We start from the raw sequence: 19,666 nt of genomic DNA, 5'->3' as shown, positions 1-19,666 counted from the left end.
ATCCGTGCAAAGGAGTTAATCACAGATTGGAGATTTGTGCAACAAAGGAAAGAATGCTACTACAATATCAAGTTCAATTGGGTATTGAAGCGAAAGTTCAACTATAAGTTGGTATTTTTGGATAGGTTAGGGTAGTAATAAGATTCATCATTCTTGTAATGCTTGATTATTGATTAGTGGATTTTTGGGAGTGGTGACCTTAAATTCATCCAGTGGGGTTTTTGCCTTGCGAGAGATTTTTTGCATTTGTCAACAAATTACCATGTCAATTTTTTTTTCGCTGCATATTAGTTATTTGATAATTTTTTGGTGCTTCCACGATTTGCATGTAATTTAAATCGTGAAGGTAAGCCCAATTTTTTTGCCATTTGTCAACAAATCATCGTGTGATATTGTTTGCTTTCAAAAAACTAAGTTGTCTTCTGTAAACTCTTCTGTTGTTCAAAGCCTTTAGGGTAGTCCATTCCTAGACTAAGTTGCTTTGGATGCAATCAACACTGCAGGGGGTGTTACTGGTTTGGGACAAGAGAGTTTATGAAAAAGTTGACTAAGCTATAAGTTAGTTTTCTGTTAATGTTTTACTGAAGGGGGTTGTGGATGATTTTGTATGGGCATGTTTAGGAGTGTATGGTCCTAATGATGATAGCCATTGGGGTGCTTTGTGGGAGGAGCTCACAAGGATGCACTCTAGGTGGAATACAGCATGGTGTGTGATTGGGGATTTTAATATCATTCATTATCCAAGTGAGAGATTTTGTTGTAATATCATTCGATATTCGATATCCAAGGAGAGATTTTAATATGCCTTGTGGACTTCATTGAGGCTAACTACCTTATGGACTTACCTCTTGAAAGGGCTTCGTTTACCTAGTTTAGAGATTTAGGGACAGATTGTATGTCAAGAATTGACAGGACCTTGGCATCGGTGAATTGGGTAGATCATTTTGGGAACATATCTCAAAGGGTACTCCTCCAAGTAGTTTCTGATCACTACCCACTTTTGGTGATAGCTGGTAGTGTTAATAAAGGTCGAAATGCCTTTAAGTTCAAGAATATGTGGTTGAAAGAAGTGGGTTTTGTAGAGAGAGTTCGGCAATGGTGGAATGGGTATTGCTTTTTGGGTTCTCCAAGCTTTATTCTGGCTCGTAAATTAAAAGCCCTTAAAGGTGACTTGAAAAAGTGGAATAAGGAGGAATTTGGGGATCTGGCCTTTAGAAAGAAATGTCTTTTATCTGAATTGTTGGGTTTGGATGCTAGGGAGGACTTGTTGGGTCTTTCGTAGGAGGAACAAACTCGTAGTATTCAGATTAAAGGTGATATTGCACATTTAGCCTCTTTGGAGAAGATTTCTTGGAGACAAAAGTCTCGGATATTGTTTGTGAAGAAAGGTGACAATAATACTCGTTTTTTTCATCGGGTAGATAACTCCCATAGAAGAACTAATCATATTCAAGGTAAAGAGGTCGATGGTGTCCTTTATGAGGATGAGGAAGAGGTGCGGTCTAAGATGGTTCATTTTTATCAAGGTTTGTACATGAAGTCAGATACTTGCCGTCCTTCTATGGACGGTTTGGATTTTGCTAGAATTGAGGAGGATGAGCGGCTTGCTCTTAAGAGGAATTTTTCCAAGGAGGAGGTGGTACAGGTTCTTCAAGAGATGGAAGGTGATAAAGCCCCAGGTCTTGACATCTTCACTATGGCCTTTTTTCATAAATGTTGGAGTGTAATAGAAAAAGATGTTATGGCCTTCTTTGATCATTTTCATAGGAGCTCAGAGTTTGAACGGTCTCTAAATGCTTCTTTTCTATATTTGATTCCCAAGAAAAATAATGCATTGAATATCAAAGATTTTCGGCCTATCAGCTTAATGGGTAGTGTGTGTAAGTTGTTGTCTAAGGTATTGGCTAACAGATTGAGGCTGGTGCTGGATAAACTCATTTCAGAGTTGCAAAATTCTTTTGTTGGTGGTAGACAGATTTTGGATTCAGTGCTGATTGCTAATGAATGTCTAGACAGTAGACTGAAGTGTTGTACTTTGGGGGTAGTGTGTAAGTTAGACATCGAAAAAAGCCTATGATCATGTGAATTTGGACACTTTATTCTATTTGTTGGAGAGGATGGGCTTTAGGGGTAGATGGAAGAGATGGCTAAAGACTTGTGTCACTACCGTTTGTTTCTCAGTTTTGGTTAATGGATCTCCTGCTAATTTCTTTGATAGCTCTAGAGGTCTAAGACAAGGTGATCCGTTGTCTCCCTTTCTCTTTCTTTTGATTGTGGAGGTTTTAAGTCGGATTCTTGAAGAAAACTGAGGAAGGTGGTCTCATTTAGGGTTTTCATGTGGTCTCAAACTTTGGCTAATATTCTTCAATGCAGGGTGGGCAGTTTGCCTATGATTTATTTGGGTATGCCATTGGGAATTTTGTATAAAACAACCTCTATCTGGAATTTGATTCTAGAGAGGATGGAAAAGAAGCTTTCGAGCTGGAAGCGGTTTTATTTGTCAAAGGGTGGTAGACTTGCTTTTTTGAAAAGTACCATTTCAAGCCTTCTGACTTATTATCTTTCCCTTTTTACTATTCCTAAAGCTGTGGTGACTAGATTAGAACGTATTCAGAGAAATTTTTTGTGGGGTTCCTCAATTGAGTGTTTTAAATACCCTTTGGTGGCTTGGGAAAAGATTTGCTTACCGCATGAGTTAGGTGGTTTGGGAATTTGGAATTTTGTATCTTTTAATTAGGCTTTATTAGGGAAATGACTTTGGAGGTATGGCCACGAAATTACTCATTTGTGGCAGAGGGTCATAGACATGAAATATGGGGAGGGGAAAGGGGGTTGGAGTACTAGAGTTTGTAGAAGGGCTCAAGGTTGTGGTTTATGGCGGAGTCTTAATGAAGGGTGGGAAAGTTTTTCTAAGCATTTGTCTTTTGTGGTGGGGGATGGTTCTCATATTCTTTTTTGGCATGATAAGTGGACGGGGGATAATTCTCTTAAAACTCTTTATCCTCATTATTTATGTGTTCAACCAATAAGGAAGCTTGTATTTCTGAAGTGTTAAGTTCTCCAGTTGGTGATTCAATGATTAGGAGTTAGCGGCTTCCTTCTCCCTACTTCATTTCATCCAATCTCAGATTCCTAAGGGTGGTGGTTGTGACAATCTTTGTTAGCATCTTAATGGAAGTGGAAAGTTTGACATTCAGTCTTTTTATCATAAGATTTGAAATGCAACTCCTTCTACTTTGCCATGGAAAGGCATTTGGAAAGTTAAGGTTCCTAAAAGGGTGGCATTCTTAATGTGGACAACAGCTCATGGTCAGATTCTAACTTTAGATAATCTTATGCTTCATCGTCGCTCTTTGGCGAATCATTGTTGTATGTGTTGTTGTAATGAGGAATCTATGGATCACCTACTAATTTTTTGTCAGGTAGCTCATTCTTTGTGGATGTATATGCTTCGATTGTTTGGGATAGATTGGGTCATGCCAAGTTCAGTTGCGAACTTATTATTTTGTTGGTATCATTGGCTTAGGAAGCATAATTCTGATATTTGGAACTTGGTTCCAGGCTGTTTAATGTGGACCATTTGGACTGAACGGAATTGGCATTCTTTTGAGGGTACTGGGAAATCTTTGGCTCAGTTGTTAGAACGGACCCTCTTTGATTGGTCTCAATGTTGGGGTCCCTCAGATTGTTCTATACTTATGTATTTTCTTTTGTCTCTTAGAATAGTTTAGTGGCTGCTTGTTACTTTTTGTTTCTTTTTACTCTTTGTTCACTACCATGAACTCTATGTATTTTTCCTGCTATTCCTTTTTCAATAATATTTTCTTCTTACTTATAAAAAAAAAAAAAAAGAATTAATAAACCAAGATCAAGCTGTCTTAACCCAACAATATTATTGTTAGAGAAATTTGCAAATCCTTACCTCAGAATGTGAAGCAAACTGACCACTTGAGGTGAAAAAAATTCTGGATCAGCCAGGGAAGTTCAGTGCACGATCGACTAGAAAACTGTCAGACATAGTGTTTACATTGAAAATATGATTGTCCTCTTTCATCAACCTAAGCAATGTTCCTAATACAACATAAACCTGTAAGGCTTGTGGGTGAGATTTATCACTTGACACAAAGGTTTGAACATTACTAGAAATCTGTATCCAACTATACCCTGGAACTTTAGAGTCACACTTGTTCCTCATCATTTTGCGTACTCTTGCCACATCATGCCAAAGCCTTTCAGAAGCATACAAGTTAGACATCAGAGTATAATTCACAGGATTGTTAGGCTCTAATGCAAATAACTTTTCTGCAGTCCATTTTGCTAATCTAAGATTTTTATGGACTTTACATGCTCCAATGAATGCTCCTAAGCTGTTTGACCCAGGTTCCATTGGCATTGAGGTCAAAACATCAAATGCCTCATCCAAAAGACCAAAGCGCCCAAGAAGATCTATAAGACAGTTGTAATGCTCCAAGTCTGGTACAATTTGGTAGTAACTGGTCATCAAATTGAAGTAATGCAGACCCTTCTCTACTAGCCCCCCATGGTTACAGGCAGAGAGAACCCCAAGAAAAATTATTGGATCTGGCCTAATGCCATAAGATAACATCTTCTCAAATAACTCAGTAGCTTCTTTGGTAAGACCATGGAATGCATATGCGCATACAACTGAAGTCCATGTAACAAGATCAGGCTCTAAAACAGAGCTGAAGCATTGATATGCATCAAGGATGCTACCACATTTGGAGTATGCATTTATCAGAGAATTGGATAGAGATAAAAAGACTTGAAGCCCTAGCTTAATAGTACAAGCATGAGCTTGCATAATTTCACTAGTGGCAGACAAGTTGCCACATGAGCTAAGGATGCTAGCAAGAGTTAATTCATCAGGATAGAAACCTGCTTCAAGCATTTTCTTCAGAAGTTTCATAGCTTCCTTCCCATCTCCATGCTGTCCGTAAGCCACTATCATAGTATTCCAAGACACAACATTTCTAATGTTCATCCCACCAAAAGCCTTGTGAGCATCATTGATACTTTGACTATTTGCATACATATCAACAAGTGCACTCGCCACTTGAACATCTAAATCAAAAGAGTTTTTTACAATAAGGCCATGGATTTGCTTTCCCAAATTACAAGATTCCAACATGCCACACAAACTCAGCAGGCTACTGAATGTAAACTCATCCCCATTCACACCTTTCAACTGCAACAAATTGAAGACCCCAAAAGCCTCTTTGGCCAAACAATTCGAAACATAGCAAGATACCATCACATTCCAGAAAACCAAATCTCTAGACAAAATGCCATCAAAAGCCCGTCTAGCATCTTCCACAAAGCCACATGTTGCATACAACTTGACAAGAGCACTACCCACAAAACTATTCAAGTCAAACCCCACTTTCACTATAAAACAATGCAGTTCTTTACCAATCACAACATCACCCAACTCAATGCATGCGCGAAACAAACCGTTAAAAGTTATATCATCTGGCCATACCATTTCCAACAACATTCTTTTAAAATAAGAAATACCCAGATAAAGGTTCGACCTATTATTACTACTAAAGTCAACAACACCACAAATAACAGTATTCCATGACACCACGTTTCTCACACGCATATCATCGAACAGTCTCTGTGCATCATGAAACTCCTTGCATCTAACATAGACATTCAAAATCTGGTTTTGCAAGGACAATGCATTATACAATCCCAACTCTATCACATGTGCATGCAGTTGTTTTCCTTGGGGAAGAAATCCCATTTTGGCTGAGACTTTGAGGGCATTGGAGCAAAAAGAATGGGCCGAGTGAGGATCGCTGAAATGGGTTGCCTCGGAAGTAGGCATTTTGGCTCTGAGTCGACTCAGAGGGAGAGATGAGTCGTTTTTTTGAGCATTTTGGCTGGTTTGAGCCGAGGAAAGTATTGGCGGGAAGGACAACTGCCGTTTGAAATAGACGGTGGGGATTGAAGATGAGCGGCATTTGGACAGCATATGATGATGATTGATTATGAGACCCAACGTTCAGTGGTGGTTAAAAACTTTTACAATGGAGGGGGAGAGTGACCCGAAACGCCAGTGTTTTGTGTTGAATTGTAAATAACACTATCTTATAACCAATGCATAAGCATGAATGATAAATTCACGTAATTAGATGCATATTAAATTTCTATCTGAGTTTAATACTATTTATAGTCATTTTTAGATTTGTATTAAGGATATTATTTGAATAGAGTACGTAAATTATTAATTCTTGATGACCTATCAAAAAAATGGATAAAGTTTGTTGTACAAACTTAGTCAAGCTACAAACTACTTATATCTTTTTCTTGGATATAAATTTTGACATTATATTTTCTTCATAGTTTTAAAAACTGTATAGAGAATTGAGCACCAATTCGGTCCGTAAAACCCTTAAAACCTGTAAAAAAAAAAAAAAAAAAATCAGCCAAAATCGGGAATTGTGAGCAAAAGCAATTCTTTGACCATACTAGTTTTTAAAACCATGATTTTCTTCATATATTCTCTATGTTTGCAAAATTTTCAAAAGATTAAAGATCAATAGCTATATCCAATCAAATATTTGAATTTTAAGTTTTTGTAGTCTGTAATTATACGCAAAAATAAGTTTATGAATCGAATAACAAATAACATCCTTTTGGCATGAAATTTGACATATGTGTTAAGAACATAAAGAACATATAATCTAATTCTTAGATTTTTAAAATATATAGTCATATTAATTTTATTAGTAGGAGTTGTAGTGTTATAATTAAGTTTGTGGTCAAATTTTGTCCCAAAAAAATTGTTCATTCTTGATGATTTTGTTTAAGAAAAAGAGATATTTTGTTACTTCTTTAACTTAATTTTGTTATTGTGGTGTAATAAATTTATTTTATGTTTATATTTTTCAAATAAGATATAAATAACCAATTTTTAAGATCACGATTAAATTTTCCCCTGAAACTTTTATTAATTTGAAGTAGTTTTTAATCTCTCTTGGTCATGAAACCCTAATTGGTCAATCTCTCCTCTATTGAACTCTAAACTGAAATCCCACCTCGCATCACTCTCCAATCCCATCTGTAAAGTCAATTTCTCTCAATTCCCTCTTTTCTCTTCCATCAATTTCAATCCTTCTATTTCACTTTTCGCAATTTAATATCTCCAATTTTTAAATCTTTAGGGTGGGGATTTTGGTTTTCTTAATTTGAAAATGGAAGGGAACAAAGACAAAGCATTAAAATGCTTGAAAATCAGTAAATAAGCAATTGAAGTTGGAGATCAAAGCTGAGCCTTAAAAAATTCATCTCCAAAGCTCATCAGCTCGATCCCACACTACTAGTCCATGATCTCTTATTGGAGATAGAGAAAGACTCCAATGGGCCCAATGATATCAACAAGCCCAAGACTCTTCCAGGCCCACTAATAATGGCCCATCAGAGCCATCAAAATTCGAAACGAGTTTTGCAGTTAGTTTTTTTCTCTTCTAATTAGAGCACCATCTATCTACGAATGAGGTAACAAAAACATGTTGGTAATCTGTTAATTAAGTGCAATGCTATCATCTTCTAATGATTCTCATTATATACATCTTATTTATTAACAAATAGAGGTTGAAAGTAATGATTATAAAGGGTTGTTGATTTCACCAAATGATTAAACAAGACCAGCTTTTCTGTTTTTTTTTTTTCTCGGTGGAAATGATATTCATCTTATGATCAAATCCAGCTCGCTATTTAGTCCCTTAAATGAGTAAAACTATGATTCCAAACCAATCATGTTTTTTGTTTTTTCATAATAAATTTGTGTTATGTCATCCACACACTCATTTCCGATGACAGCTTCAACTGTGGGATGAAAACTCACAGTAAGTAAAGGCAAACCTAAGGTTCATATTTTAATGATTGAACGCGTGGTTGTGGAAGTTATACTAGATGTGACAATTTGAACTGTTTTGCTTCAATTTCGTTCTCAACATTAACTTTTATATCGTTTTCTATCATGTGAAACTTCCATTTTCTTGAAAGGAAAAAATTGTTACATACATTTTATTTTGAATTGAAATTCTGAGTTTGAGACAAAATGGGTGTAATAAACACTACTCTTTTTTTAAACCTTGTGTTTGTATGGTCATTGCCTTAGCTCTCTCTGATTCAAGCAGCTAGCTAGGCTTTTTCTTTGGCAATTGTCACCTCTCTCCAGTGGCCAGACTCAATCATCAACTATCATAAGCTCGCTCTTCACTTGTCAAAAGGTCTCGTTGCCTTCCAAAGCTTGTTTTTAGCTCCCTACAACTCAGACTTCCTCCACCTTTGCTTGACCTTGTTGTGCTCTATTGGGACCATGTTGATTGCCGCCCAACATTTCTCCATTTTGTCTTGCAATTGAAGTTGCAATTCCATTATTCTTATTTCGGCCTCATGAGAAGCATGTATAGCCTACATAGGAACAAAAAATTAGTTGCTGCATGAAAAGATCTATCATAATATACCTGACTTGCTTCTCCATGGTCGATGCCCAAAACCAAAAACTAGTGACTGCAAATTAGTCCTTGTCCATACCCTTACTTGAGTTTGAAAAAAGGGCTCCTTAGGGGTCATGCTGAGTTTGAAAAAAGGGAATTTATCAGGGCTCACTCATAGTCCCTTTCCTTAAAATAGGACCTTGGCTTGGTCTGCAGGTGGTAGATACAACCATACAACCATGTAACTTTATGACTTCCACAACAAATCCCACATCTGCTCTTCAATTTCTCGTTTCGATTCTTCACTAGTCTCTGTGACTTTTCATCTAACTTTATTTGATTAGTAATTTGGTTTAGTAGTATTTTATTTTTTGGAACATTGTGAAGTCTACGCCTTAGGATTTGAATTCTAATTGTATAGATGTGAATGAAAATTTTTAGGTATACCTCTCTCTCTCTCTCTCTCTCTCTATATATATATATATATGAGTTTTTTTTTTTTAAGAGATAATTACAACATGTTGCTAACTTCATAACTTAAATCATTTCTCTCCTAGACTCCCCAAGCACTTTGTGCATGAGAAGGTGTCAATTCAGCTACAAGGCCTTTGTCATATATATATGAGTTAAATTCAAATTAATCCTGGTATAATTCTATAAAAGTTACACTATTTTTGAACCGTAGATCTTTAAAAAATCTAATAGTTTAAAAAACATAGTTGACCATCTATTGCATTCCAACTCATTTACCTAATTAATAGCAATTTTTTTCTCTCTCCTTAATTATTCCTTCCCTCCCAGCTTCCATTTCTTCTTCTTTTTCTTTTGGTAGAACTACTCTACTAAATTAGAAGCAAGTTCACACTTTACATTGTAAAAAACAGAGACACAGCCTAGTAATATTTTGAACGAGCAAATAGCTGAAACTATCTAGGAAGAAAAATTGGAAAGATCAGTTTATATATAGTTGACGCCTCTACAAATAATCAAGTTCATGAATAAAAGTCAGCAAATATTGTTGCCAAAAGGCTAAATAAAAAAATCGGTTCATAATGCAATTGTGAGTGAGTGAACAACCATTGGGATCTCCTTAATAGGAAAATATCTTTGGAACCCTATTAAAACAAAAGCTGCGATATAGTTAAATGCCCTATCAAGCCACAGATTACTGAAGATGACATCTTTGCAATGTTTTTTGTTTGTTAAGAAATAGTGTCAATAAGAAAACCTTTCAATCAAGGTCAGTACTTTAAAAATATGGCAGGGTGACCTACAAGGCTAAAATTGGAGGTTTTGGCTATGGCGAGGTGACCTTTAAGGCTTCAAAAGTTTCTTGAAAAAATGGCAGAATGACATTCAATGAGGTGGAAAACAATAGTATCTCAACCATTAAAAAAGTAAAAAAAATATATGGAAAGTAACAAATAAGGAATGAGAAAAAATGCTATTAATTAGGTAAATGAGTGGGTAAGGAATTAATATTTAATGGTGTTTTTTAAACCGTTAGATCTCTTAGGGATCTATGGTATAAAAAATGTGTAACTTTAATAGAGTTACACCAGGTGTAACTTGAACCCATCTCATATATATATATATATATATATAAAGGAATGATGAAATTGGGTTTGGAGGGTCAAGGTCTATAGTCAACATATTCATATCATGGCAAGTGTATCTTCAATAATGACGAGAAGGGCCTAAAAACTTTTTTATGGATTTCTTCTTTCTTCATGGATAGTCCTCCTCAAAAGCTTCGTCTCCTAACATTGTTCCAACCCCTCTTGACCAATGCGTTGATCTAAACAGTTTGAGATTTGAGTTGTGGAAGTGGATTTGTGTAATTTATTCAAAATTTTTGTAGTTTTATTAGATGTGGGATTTGATACTTGAGAGGGACTTTGTGAAGGCTTTTGAGAGAACCAACATTGGGGATGTTCTAGCAGAATCCATTGTGAGTGTTATTTTTTTATCTTTTTTTTTTTTTTTTTTGGTGGCTTTTTGGTGGCATGGGGTCCACTCCTATGTAAGAATTATGAAATATACTCCTGGAGTACATAATAATTTTTTGGCATGTGTTGGACTATTTTTATAATAAAAAATTATTTTAATTATTGATTAAATGATCATTTAAATGACATCTTTATTTACAAATATATTAAAAGCATATATGCATAATATCTCAAAGATGCATTGGATATGAATTGGCAAAATCAATGCTAGTTGATTAGAAAAAACTTCATATGTGGTGCCTTTAAAACCATCAATCATAGTGCTATGAAGGAAAATTCAATTTTTTTTTAATACTTATTTCGGGCCTCCAAATAGAACCCAAAGGCCTTAAATTGATTAGGAAAAAAAAAAACGTAATAAATAGATCAGTTTAGTGACCTAGCTCAAATTGATAAATAAATAAACATAACAAAAATGAAGGAGAAAAAGAACCTAAGTCTCACCTCACCATAACCTAATCAACAAAATTATGAAAGACAAAAAAAAAAAAAAAAAGAGAAGAAAGTAGAGAGTAAAGGGCAAGTGTGACAAGGATTAAAAATTCATGCTATTGGTGAAGAATTTGAGTTTGGTGATGCCAATGAAAATGAAGTGAATGAACCTCCAAATACAAAATTAAGAGATTTTGGTGATTATCTAATAGATGATGTGAGCCATGTAACTGCTAACAATGATGAGAATGTTGTTTATAATGATCAACCCTATTTTGAGAAATCCAATCAAGATGGCCAAAATTTTGGTCTTCAGGATTGAGTGTGATTGTGGTGTTGTTTGAAACATTGTTATTTGTTTGTGTTGTTTATGTGAGATATTATATGTATGTTTGTGGTATTAGAACTTAGAACTTGATATTTGTAAGTTGTAACTTTGAACTTTGTTTATGTTTTTGTTTTTTGGTACTCTATCTTTTATTAGTAATTTCACCAATTTGTGTCAAAAATTACTTTTGTTCAATGTTTCTTTAACATATATTATGAACTATAATTATAGGTATTTTTTAATCATAAAGTAGGATCTTACGATTCTCATTGGTTGTGTGTTTAGTGTCCGCTGTTTATAACTCCAGCCTACAACTTCAAAGGTTAGACAATTTTTTAGTTGTACTCTGATTATGTAATGTATTATAAACTCACTTTAAAACACTACTATTACTATTTTCGTGTGTGTTCTAACACATAGTAAGACATGCTACTACTTGACCCCATTACCACAATTTTTGCATATTATAAAGTATGAGTTAGTACTCAATACTCGAACTCATGACCTTCTTTTAGTATTTGGTTTGAAGTGATGGGTCTTATCGAGGGCTTCCTAGTTCCTACTGCTGCACCACATTCGCCGATGGTAAAAGAAAAAAAGTATTCTGCATCACCAAAAAGTCAGTTTATCTATTTTATATTATCACGTTAATAATACATCATACATCACATATTCTATTCCATTACTACTATGTTTATATATTCTTTTTTAAAAAAATCTATTGTATTTTATATTATCATTTTAACAATACACCCTAAATCATATGTTCTATTTTTTTTGGTTCTTTTGGTGATATGAAAATAATTGAGGATGGAATAAAATAATACTAGTGTTTAATTAAGGTATAGATATCGGAACAGTATACATTCGACAATGTTAGCTAACCTCAACCAAAAAAAGACAATATTAGCTAAGAACACATTTTAGAGCAGCAGATGATAATGCTCTCATGTAATGTTTATAAAATATAGAATTCAAAATAAAAAAATTAAAAAAATAGTGTGTAATCTATGACAAAGGACAAACCTTTGGATATTTTCTGGTCTTTACAGTTTTTCTTAAATTTTAATATTGTAATTGTGGGCAATAAATAGAAGTGGCAGCTCCAAGAATTTTTTTCAAGGTGTTCTTTAAGAAACATAAATTATATAATCTAATAAAAAAAAAATTCAAATATTGATAATAATAACAATAAAAAAACACGCAAATACATAAAGTTTATAATTATCTTCTACGAGTTTTCATATTTTAAAATCGTTGCATAATGATCTCATTATCAATGTTACAAGTTACATCTCTTTCAATGTACACAACCAAGTAATCATTTATCCACTAAAGGTAGAACAAATTATGAAGCAAAATTTAATTTTATTGGCATAAAAAAACTGAGGGTGTTACCAAATTTTTTTTGAAAGGTAGACAAATAAAAAATTTTAAATTATTATATATAATTTTTTTTTTTAGGTGGCGCCGCCATGGGCCCTATATAATCATACAAAGTTAAGGTCATTCTCAAGAAAAAAGTTACAAACTAGTTAGCAATCGTCGGCAATAAACCTATGATAGAAAACAAGAATTTGGTCGGTCTGTTTAGACCTTAGCGTATTTTAAAAATGAGTTATTTTTCAAAAAATACCTCATTTTTCTATGTTTAATACCTCATTTTTCTATGTTTAGAAGTATTGTTTGAAAAATTATTTTATTTTCTTATGTTTGATAGCATCCTTATTTCATATTAACTCTCAACTTTCTTTATTTAACGTGACATAAGATAAAATTGCTTTAAGGAGAAGAAAAAAAAAACTTTCGAAAAAAAAAAGTCTCTTTAAAAATTTTCTATTAAACAAAAATAGTTTTTTTAACTTTCTCCATAGAAAAACGCAAAAAAACTTTTTTGATAAAAAGGGTTTCTATATATTTTTATTCTACCAAACGCTTTTATAAAAAAAATTTCCATAGAAACAAGTCTAAGGCTTAAGATTCAAGAAATCCCTTAAAAAATTTTTATTATTATTTTACCGATTGTTGGTCTTAGAAAAGCATCCCAGTTTTCAAAACTCTCTCACTGTAATTCTTGACTTCCCTTTAGCCCACACTAGTAGTGAAGCAGCCACAGAAGAAAAAATAAAGTACTACCACTTTACACGTTACAGGACATATAAATAATCAACAATATTAACCGCTCTATATTATTTTATCTGCATATTAAATAAAAAATAAAAAAAAGTCAAGTTGTACACCCGTCAGGCTTTTGAGATAGGTATGAGTGGAGAGTGCACAAACACAGTTGCAACAAAGCACAACAAAACAAAAACAAATGACGTAGGAAAGGTTTCAAACACTTCTCTTCTTCAATATCTCTTTCCCCATTCCTAACTCTGCTTTCTCAATATCTCTCTTTTTTCAGTGGTAAGCTTTGCTGTTTTTCCCTTTGTAAGTGATGGGTTTTCATTAGTTTGTTGTTTTTCAGATTGTTGTTTCAATGTAAATGTCATTTTTTTTTTTCTTTCTTACCAACTTTAATATCTGGGTTTTTGTTTTCTTTTTGTGAAATTTGTTACTGAATATGAATTGGAAAGTTATGGGCTTTACAATCAATTTTGTCAAAATGTTTCAATTGTTTAGTAGTTTTTTTTTTTTTTTAATAATAAATTGTGGGTGATGTTTTGTTTTGTTGTAGACTTGTAGTTGTCTCTGAATTTAGTCCTATTTTGTTGTTTCAATTAGTTATTTTTCTATGTGGGTTTTTATTTTAACCTTTGAAACTTGTAGCAAATTTTGATCACTTCTTGTAATAAAGTTGGCTGGATAGGTGTAGGACCTGCAAAGAAGTATGTGGGTACTCAAATTTGACTTGTCTCTGATATTAAGCTTGTATATAAATACAGACACGCACTTGAAGATTGAAACTTGAAGGTGTGGTGTCTTCTGGTCCATTTGAGATGAGGAAGGGTGGTGGCAATGCTAAAAATCCTATTGCTAGTTCCTATTCATGCTATTGTTTAAACATTAGAAGTACAGAATATGTATTAAGCTTCTTTATATTGCGCCTTTAGAGTAGATGAATGTGAAGTTTGACACGGCCTTGAGTTGAATTATGCGTGCATACTAAAATTTTATATTAGGTTGTGTAATTTTAGGTACATGGATTCATGGAATGATAGTAAAAAGGTGCGGTTGTTAATGTATAAAAATTGCAGAAGGGAGGTACAGATTTGTATGTTTAGCTATTACGACTTAATTAGGCTATGTCCACGATGAACCCAGTTCAATATTTTATTTACATATACTTGCTGAGCTTCATGGCTGTATTTTTCAGAACAAGGAACAGTTGTGAATTTTACTGATGGTGTTTGTCATCGGCCAAACTATTCTTCTTCACTTTTCATTTCTGACTTTCAGTTATAAATTCTAATAAACTTAATTGGCATACCCTTTTGCATGCTATGGTTGTAGTGATTCTAGGCATTATCCTCCATCTTCAGGTTTGTGGCTAGCTTAGTTCTAATGTTTTTTCACTTGTTTCTGATTGCGTTTCCTATCTTACATGCTTACATTTTACATCTCTACTGTCTTTTTAAATCTTTGCTCTGGGTTTTGATTTTGTTAGAAAATTGTGCTTGTGATAACGTTTATTTACTCTGAATATGTGGCATTTTTCTGCCATCTGATGCCAAATAACAGAAAGAATGCACCAATGAATGGTAGTTTGGGCTGGATAAAGGAATAACTTCAGGGATGGGAGGTTGCTGCTGTACTTCCAGAAAAGCTCATCTGCATGGAACACCTGTCTATTACTATGTCAGCAACACATTCCCTCTAATTTTACAATAGTTTGGCATTATTCTTATTATGTGCTCCTCTTCTCTCATGCTTGACTTGTTATCAATGTTGCATATACTATGCTGATCTACTTACTGCCCTAATCATCAAAATGTTTTTCATTGCTTGTTTGTGGTAACTCGGGGTTCATTTGAAGTAAATCCAAGGTGGAATTTGACTCACAAAATTACAGAAATTCTCATCTAGTTTATTTTTAGTTTTATTCCTGATCCATTTTTGTAAAGACATGGTCATTTATCCTGAAGTGGTTTTTCAAGTTTTTTTTTTTTTTTTTTTGATTGATAAGTTTAAGGTTTTTATTATTAATAAGTTAAAACACATATCCAATGGTTCTTGAACCAACAACCTCACCCTCCACATAGACCTTATAAGTGGAGGATGTGCCAGTTGAGCTATAGCTGATTGGCTTCTCAAGATTTTTTATTTTTTCAGAGGTAAGTTATGCACACACCCAGTGGCTCTTGAACCCACTACCCACTACCTCACCCGCCACTAAGCACTTGCAAGGGGAGAAGGTACCAGTTGGTGGTTTTTCAAGATACTTTAATAAGTTATTATCTATAACTAAAGAAAAAATTCAGAAACTTTTATTGCTATTGAAGTGTTTTGTAAAAATTTGGGAGACTGATACGTGGCAATGACTCCCTTTTGGGTGCTGTATCTTTTGTCAGGAATTGAGGATGTCTACCATAGACTTAGTGCAATTCTTTTCTAACTACTACCGTACTTTAGATCAGAAATCCTTCCAGAGTCTAATATCAGGGAGCCTGTAGTATTGCAAACTCCTATTGGATGAGCCAAGTCATAATAGTCATGCTGGATATCCAAAGAGGTGTATTATTTGTTGAGACTGACATATCCTACATATATCTTGTCAACTAAACATTCACCTTTGCAAGTCCAATACATTCCAATTGTGTAAGGGGGCCTTTGACCTCCTTAGTTGGCACTAAAAATTAGGTCACTTATGCTATCATGAGTGTTGCTACATGGATTTTCTGTTGAGTTACCTTCTCACCTTATATAACACATTGCTCCATCAACATGACCCACCATGCTCAGTAATAGGATCCATCGTGGTATCTTCTTCATCATTTTTTATTTTTTTTCCTGAAGGTTTTCTTTGTCTCTTGTATCCTAAGGGTGGGAATTATTTCTATAGCTAGGGTTTTTTTTCCCCCCCTAGAATACAGTTGATTTGATTTGATTTGTTTATTTTTTTTTTTTTTTTATATATAAATAATTTGATAGTTACAACAATGGGCGATAGGGGATTTGAACCTTGGTTCTCTTAATAAAGGAGAGCAGGCTATGTGATATTTTTTGATAAGTAGAATACAGTTGATTTGGATATTTGTGCGTTGAGATAGTTGTACAGTGGGGTGCATGTCCATTTACAGATATTGCAGCTAATTGTCTGCACCAAGAATAAGGTGTTTAAAAACCTGTTAAAAAATTGTTATTCAATCCCAACATCGAAAGGCTAACAAAGAAGAACTTTTAACATGTTCCTACACAAGAAAAACTGGGGCAGCAAGCAGTAATCAAGTTGAGGTTTGTAATCCTCTTGTCTGCACTTTGCAACATGCTGTCTTTTAACTCTGTATCAAATGCCCTGAAAGAATAATAAACAAATTTAAGTTTATGGTTAAATGTTGACATGAATTTAGCACCTGGAAGCAAAATCCAGTCATGCATATTATTGGCAAATCCTGGACAACAAAAGCTGTATTAAAATATAGGCAAAGGCATCTGAAAGGTTCTTGAGGACTGACAATGTAAGTATGGAACCGTAGCTCCCTATTTCTCCTACCATCTCATATCAGCCAGAAAATTTATAGGTTTTAACAAAATTTTATCTCAACTTGTATGATAAGTCTTTTTTATTTTTGTGATCGGAACAAGGGAAAACTAGAACATGAGTTTATTATTATCCTGCCATCTAAGATTTTGAAGTTTGAAGGTTTTAACAAAATTTTATCTCAACTTGTATGATTAGTCTTTTTTATTTTTGTGATCGGAACAAGGGAAAACTAGAACATGAGTTTATTATTATCCTGCCATATAAGATTTTGAAGTTTGAAGGCTAAAATTTTAAATTGAAAGTGAAGCTTTCTGAATTGCTGCTGGAAAACATACTCTGAACATTTATATTGTTGCAGCTGTAACCTTTATATTTCTTCATGGTTGGCTTCTTCCTCCTTGGCTAATGATGGACTTGAACTGAAAGTTTCCTCTCTTTTTTCGTGGAAATGACCTGGCACATTAAGATTGTAATACGTACTGTTATCAATGCCCTTTCATGGGTCAACAAGACAATATGGAGTTTGGAGTTGAAATGTTTGCTGGCTTGTTTATGCTAAAATTGGTTCATGAAAATTTGTGTGTTATTAACATATCATTTTGAAAAAAATTAATTCTTTTCTACAGTGTCCACCGATTCTGGAAGAGCATGAGTCCTTGAGATCTCATGATGGTGCAGCCTCTGCACTTACTGCTGAATTCCTGGTTGATTTGGGTCTGGATGCATCAACTCCTGACACTTACCGAGCCCCTCCTGCACCTTTGCCATATGATTTGGTCTTGGGATATCCCCAATCAACAGAATCTGAGTCTGCCAGAGAAACAGTTAGTGGCGATAGCTTTGAAACTTTGACTACATGTGAAGATCTTGAGGAATCAGATTGCAAAGCTCAAGCCAATTCTTTGTGTGTCTCACCAAGGAAGTTAGAAGCTCCAAATTTTAATGAACCTAATGTATCTGTAGCGAAAGAAGAAGATATTTGTCCCAAGGTATCTGTAGCAAAAGAAGATGCTTGTCCCAATGTATCTGTAGCAGAAGAAGAAGATGTCTGTCCCATTTGTCTTGAAGGTGCATTACCAGAAAACTGGTGTTTCTTTTCATTGTTTATACTTTTTCCAGTTTGCTTGTTTTGGGAAGTAAAATCAAGAATTTTCTGAATGCTTTTTCTAAATGTGAAGCTCGTAGCTGATGGATAAACTTTTTGTTCTCCAATGCAGAGTATGATGCTGAAAATCCAAATATTATCACGAGATGTGAACACCACTTTCACCTCTCATGCATTCTTGAATGGATGGAAAGAAGTGATGCATGCCCAATATGTGATCAGGTATCAGATTTGCCTCTTACAAATATGTTCATTGTTAATCTTTTGCTATCTTATTAACTGGAATACAGCTTTCCAAGAGCCTTGTACCATAGTGCCATTGACTGGTCTCCTTTATAAGGAGAACCAGGGTTCAAATCCCCCCTCCCACATTTGTTGTAACAATTTATCAATTTTAACTGGAATACAGCTAGGTTTGTGGCTTTTCTATGCCCCCTTAAGATTTGAAAATTTTTCTCTGGACATTTATCCTTGCAATTAGAACCATTATTCTATTGATGGCCACGCTTTTTATATTATGTAGTTTCACTGCATTCCCAAATTCCCAATCTTTGTCTCAAGCAGCAAGAACTAGCTAGATCCTTCCATTTGTGCAGATAATTAATGTTGTCATATCATCTTACTAAAATCATACTTCTTTTACATGTTTAAAATATTTATAATTTTTCATTAAAGTAAACTTGATTTTCCTTAAATGATCTAGCTTGGCTCTTGCTATAGTTTATTCTTAGCCCCGCCGGAGAGCATTGCTGCGCTTATGAAGGTAGTTTCATAAAAAAATGTTTCTATGAATATAAATTTTAGCAGCACTGATTGTTTTTGGTGAAATAATTGTTAATGATCATGACTGTGACATGGAGTGTTGGTAATTGGTTAAAAGAGGAACCAGAACTGCTAATGGTTGAGTAACTAGATGTGAGTGTGTATCTTTATTAGTGCTTGTTTGTTGATGAAATGTTTTACTCTTATTGTAACAGGAAATGACTTTTGAAAATACCTGTAATTAGTTGCTCATATTCTCTTTCAAGACACAAGTTTCTTAGCTGTTTGCAACCAAGCTTGCCAACTCAGTGCCAAAAATGCATGGCAGTTGTTTTGTTTTGTAATTGATCATTTGGTGATGCCCCCCAGATTTATTTGTAGTTTGGTGCAAGTCATATCCAAAAGTGCAATGTCGTTTAATTCCATTGTTCCCATACCAAAATTTGTACAGAAATTAAGTTATCGAACACATAAAAGTAGTGCCTTGGTCCTCCATCTCTTCTTCATTGCTTTATCCTGGGCCAGTTTTCAGATATGTCTCCAGATTAATAGGAATTTAGATTCAAACAGCAGTTACATGGGAAAAGGAAAATAATGGCACGGCTGGCTAGCATGTTGATTTGCTAGATTTTCTCCTCCTTGTACAGATTATAGTGCTTTTTGTTTGTTTTTGTATCAGTTGTATGCATAGATTTGTTTTGTCTATTGTATAATAGTTTCGTAAATAGGCATTTTAATTTTGGGTGGGTATGACATTGGTGACTTAGATTGGCTTGTGAAATGTATGGAATGAGAATGACCAGTTAGATCTATACTACTTTGTTGAAGTAGAACCACTGTTTGCAGCTTTAGCTTCCAAATATTCATGTATCCTTTTCTGGCAATGGGATATATATTTTTAAAGTTCTTCAA

At 34.3% G+C, this 19,666-nt stretch overlaps 2 protein-coding genes across 5 annotated transcripts; one reads left to right on the top strand and one right to left on the bottom strand.

Annotated features, from left to right (window-relative positions):
• Window positions 1–3,874: 3,874 nt before the first annotated feature.
• LOC112000016 (pentatricopeptide repeat-containing protein At2g46050, mitochondrial) lies at window positions 3,875–6,138 on the bottom strand. The gene has a single exon (XM_024032123.2). The coding sequence runs from the start codon at window positions 5,996–5,998 to the stop codon at window positions 3,971–3,973; it is 2,028 nt and encodes a 675-aa protein (XP_023887891.1). The 5' UTR covers window positions 5,999–6,138; the 3' UTR covers window positions 3,875–3,970.
• A 7,377-nt stretch (window positions 6,139–13,515) lies between these two features.
• Window positions 13,516–19,666, top strand: LOC112000073 (probable E3 ubiquitin-protein ligase RHB1A). Of its 4 annotated transcripts, XM_065773315.1 has the most exons (7): window positions 13,517–13,649; window positions 14,129–14,156; window positions 14,925–15,041; window positions 17,514–17,955; window positions 18,105–18,214; window positions 18,696–18,755; window positions 18,970–19,666. In XM_065773315.1, exons 3-7 carry the CDS (start codon window positions 14,979–14,981, stop codon window positions 18,997–18,999), a joined length of 705 nt encoding a protein of 234 aa, XP_065629387.1. In that variant the 5' UTR covers window positions 13,517–13,649; window positions 14,129–14,156; window positions 14,925–14,978; the 3' UTR covers window positions 19,000–19,666. The 4 variants fall into 4 exon arrangements, with proteins under 4 accessions (XP_065629378.1, XP_023887948.1, XP_065629387.1 ...); XM_065773306.1 differs by lacking the exon at window positions 14,129–14,156 and having other exon boundaries at window positions 13,516–13,649; XM_065773311.1 differs by lacking the exon at window positions 14,129–14,156 and having other exon boundaries at window positions 13,517–13,673.

Source organism: Quercus suber, unplaced genomic scaffold (genome assembly GCF_002906115.3).
Source record: "Quercus suber isolate HL8 unplaced genomic scaffold, Cork oak 2.0 scaffold_6, whole genome shotgun sequence".
In the NCBI taxonomy this organism is placed as follows: Eukaryota; Viridiplantae; Streptophyta; class Magnoliopsida; order Fagales; family Fagaceae; genus Quercus; species Quercus suber.
This window is presented reverse-complemented; position numbering and strand designations above follow the sequence as displayed.

What these genes read in the sequence shown, in the direction of transcription:
- LOC112000016 (XM_024032123.2), bottom strand. Translation starts at nt 5,998, where the DNA reads ATGCTGTCCAAATGCCGCTCATCTTCAATCCCCACCGTCTATTTCAAA.
- LOC112000073 (XM_065773306.1), top strand. Translation starts at nt 14,979, where the DNA reads ATGGGAGGTTGCTGCTGTACTTCCAGAAAAGCTCATCTGCATGGAACA. An exon ending in GAACACCTGTCTATTACTAT is followed by an intron (nt 15,042 to 17,513) that starts GTCAGCAACACA and finishes TCTTTTCTACAG; the next exon opens with TGTCCACCGATTCTGGAAGA. An exon ending in CATGCCCAATATGTGATCAG is followed by an intron (nt 18,215 to 18,695) that starts GTATCAGATTTG and finishes TAAATGATCTAG; the next exon opens with CTTGGCTCTTGCTATAGTTT.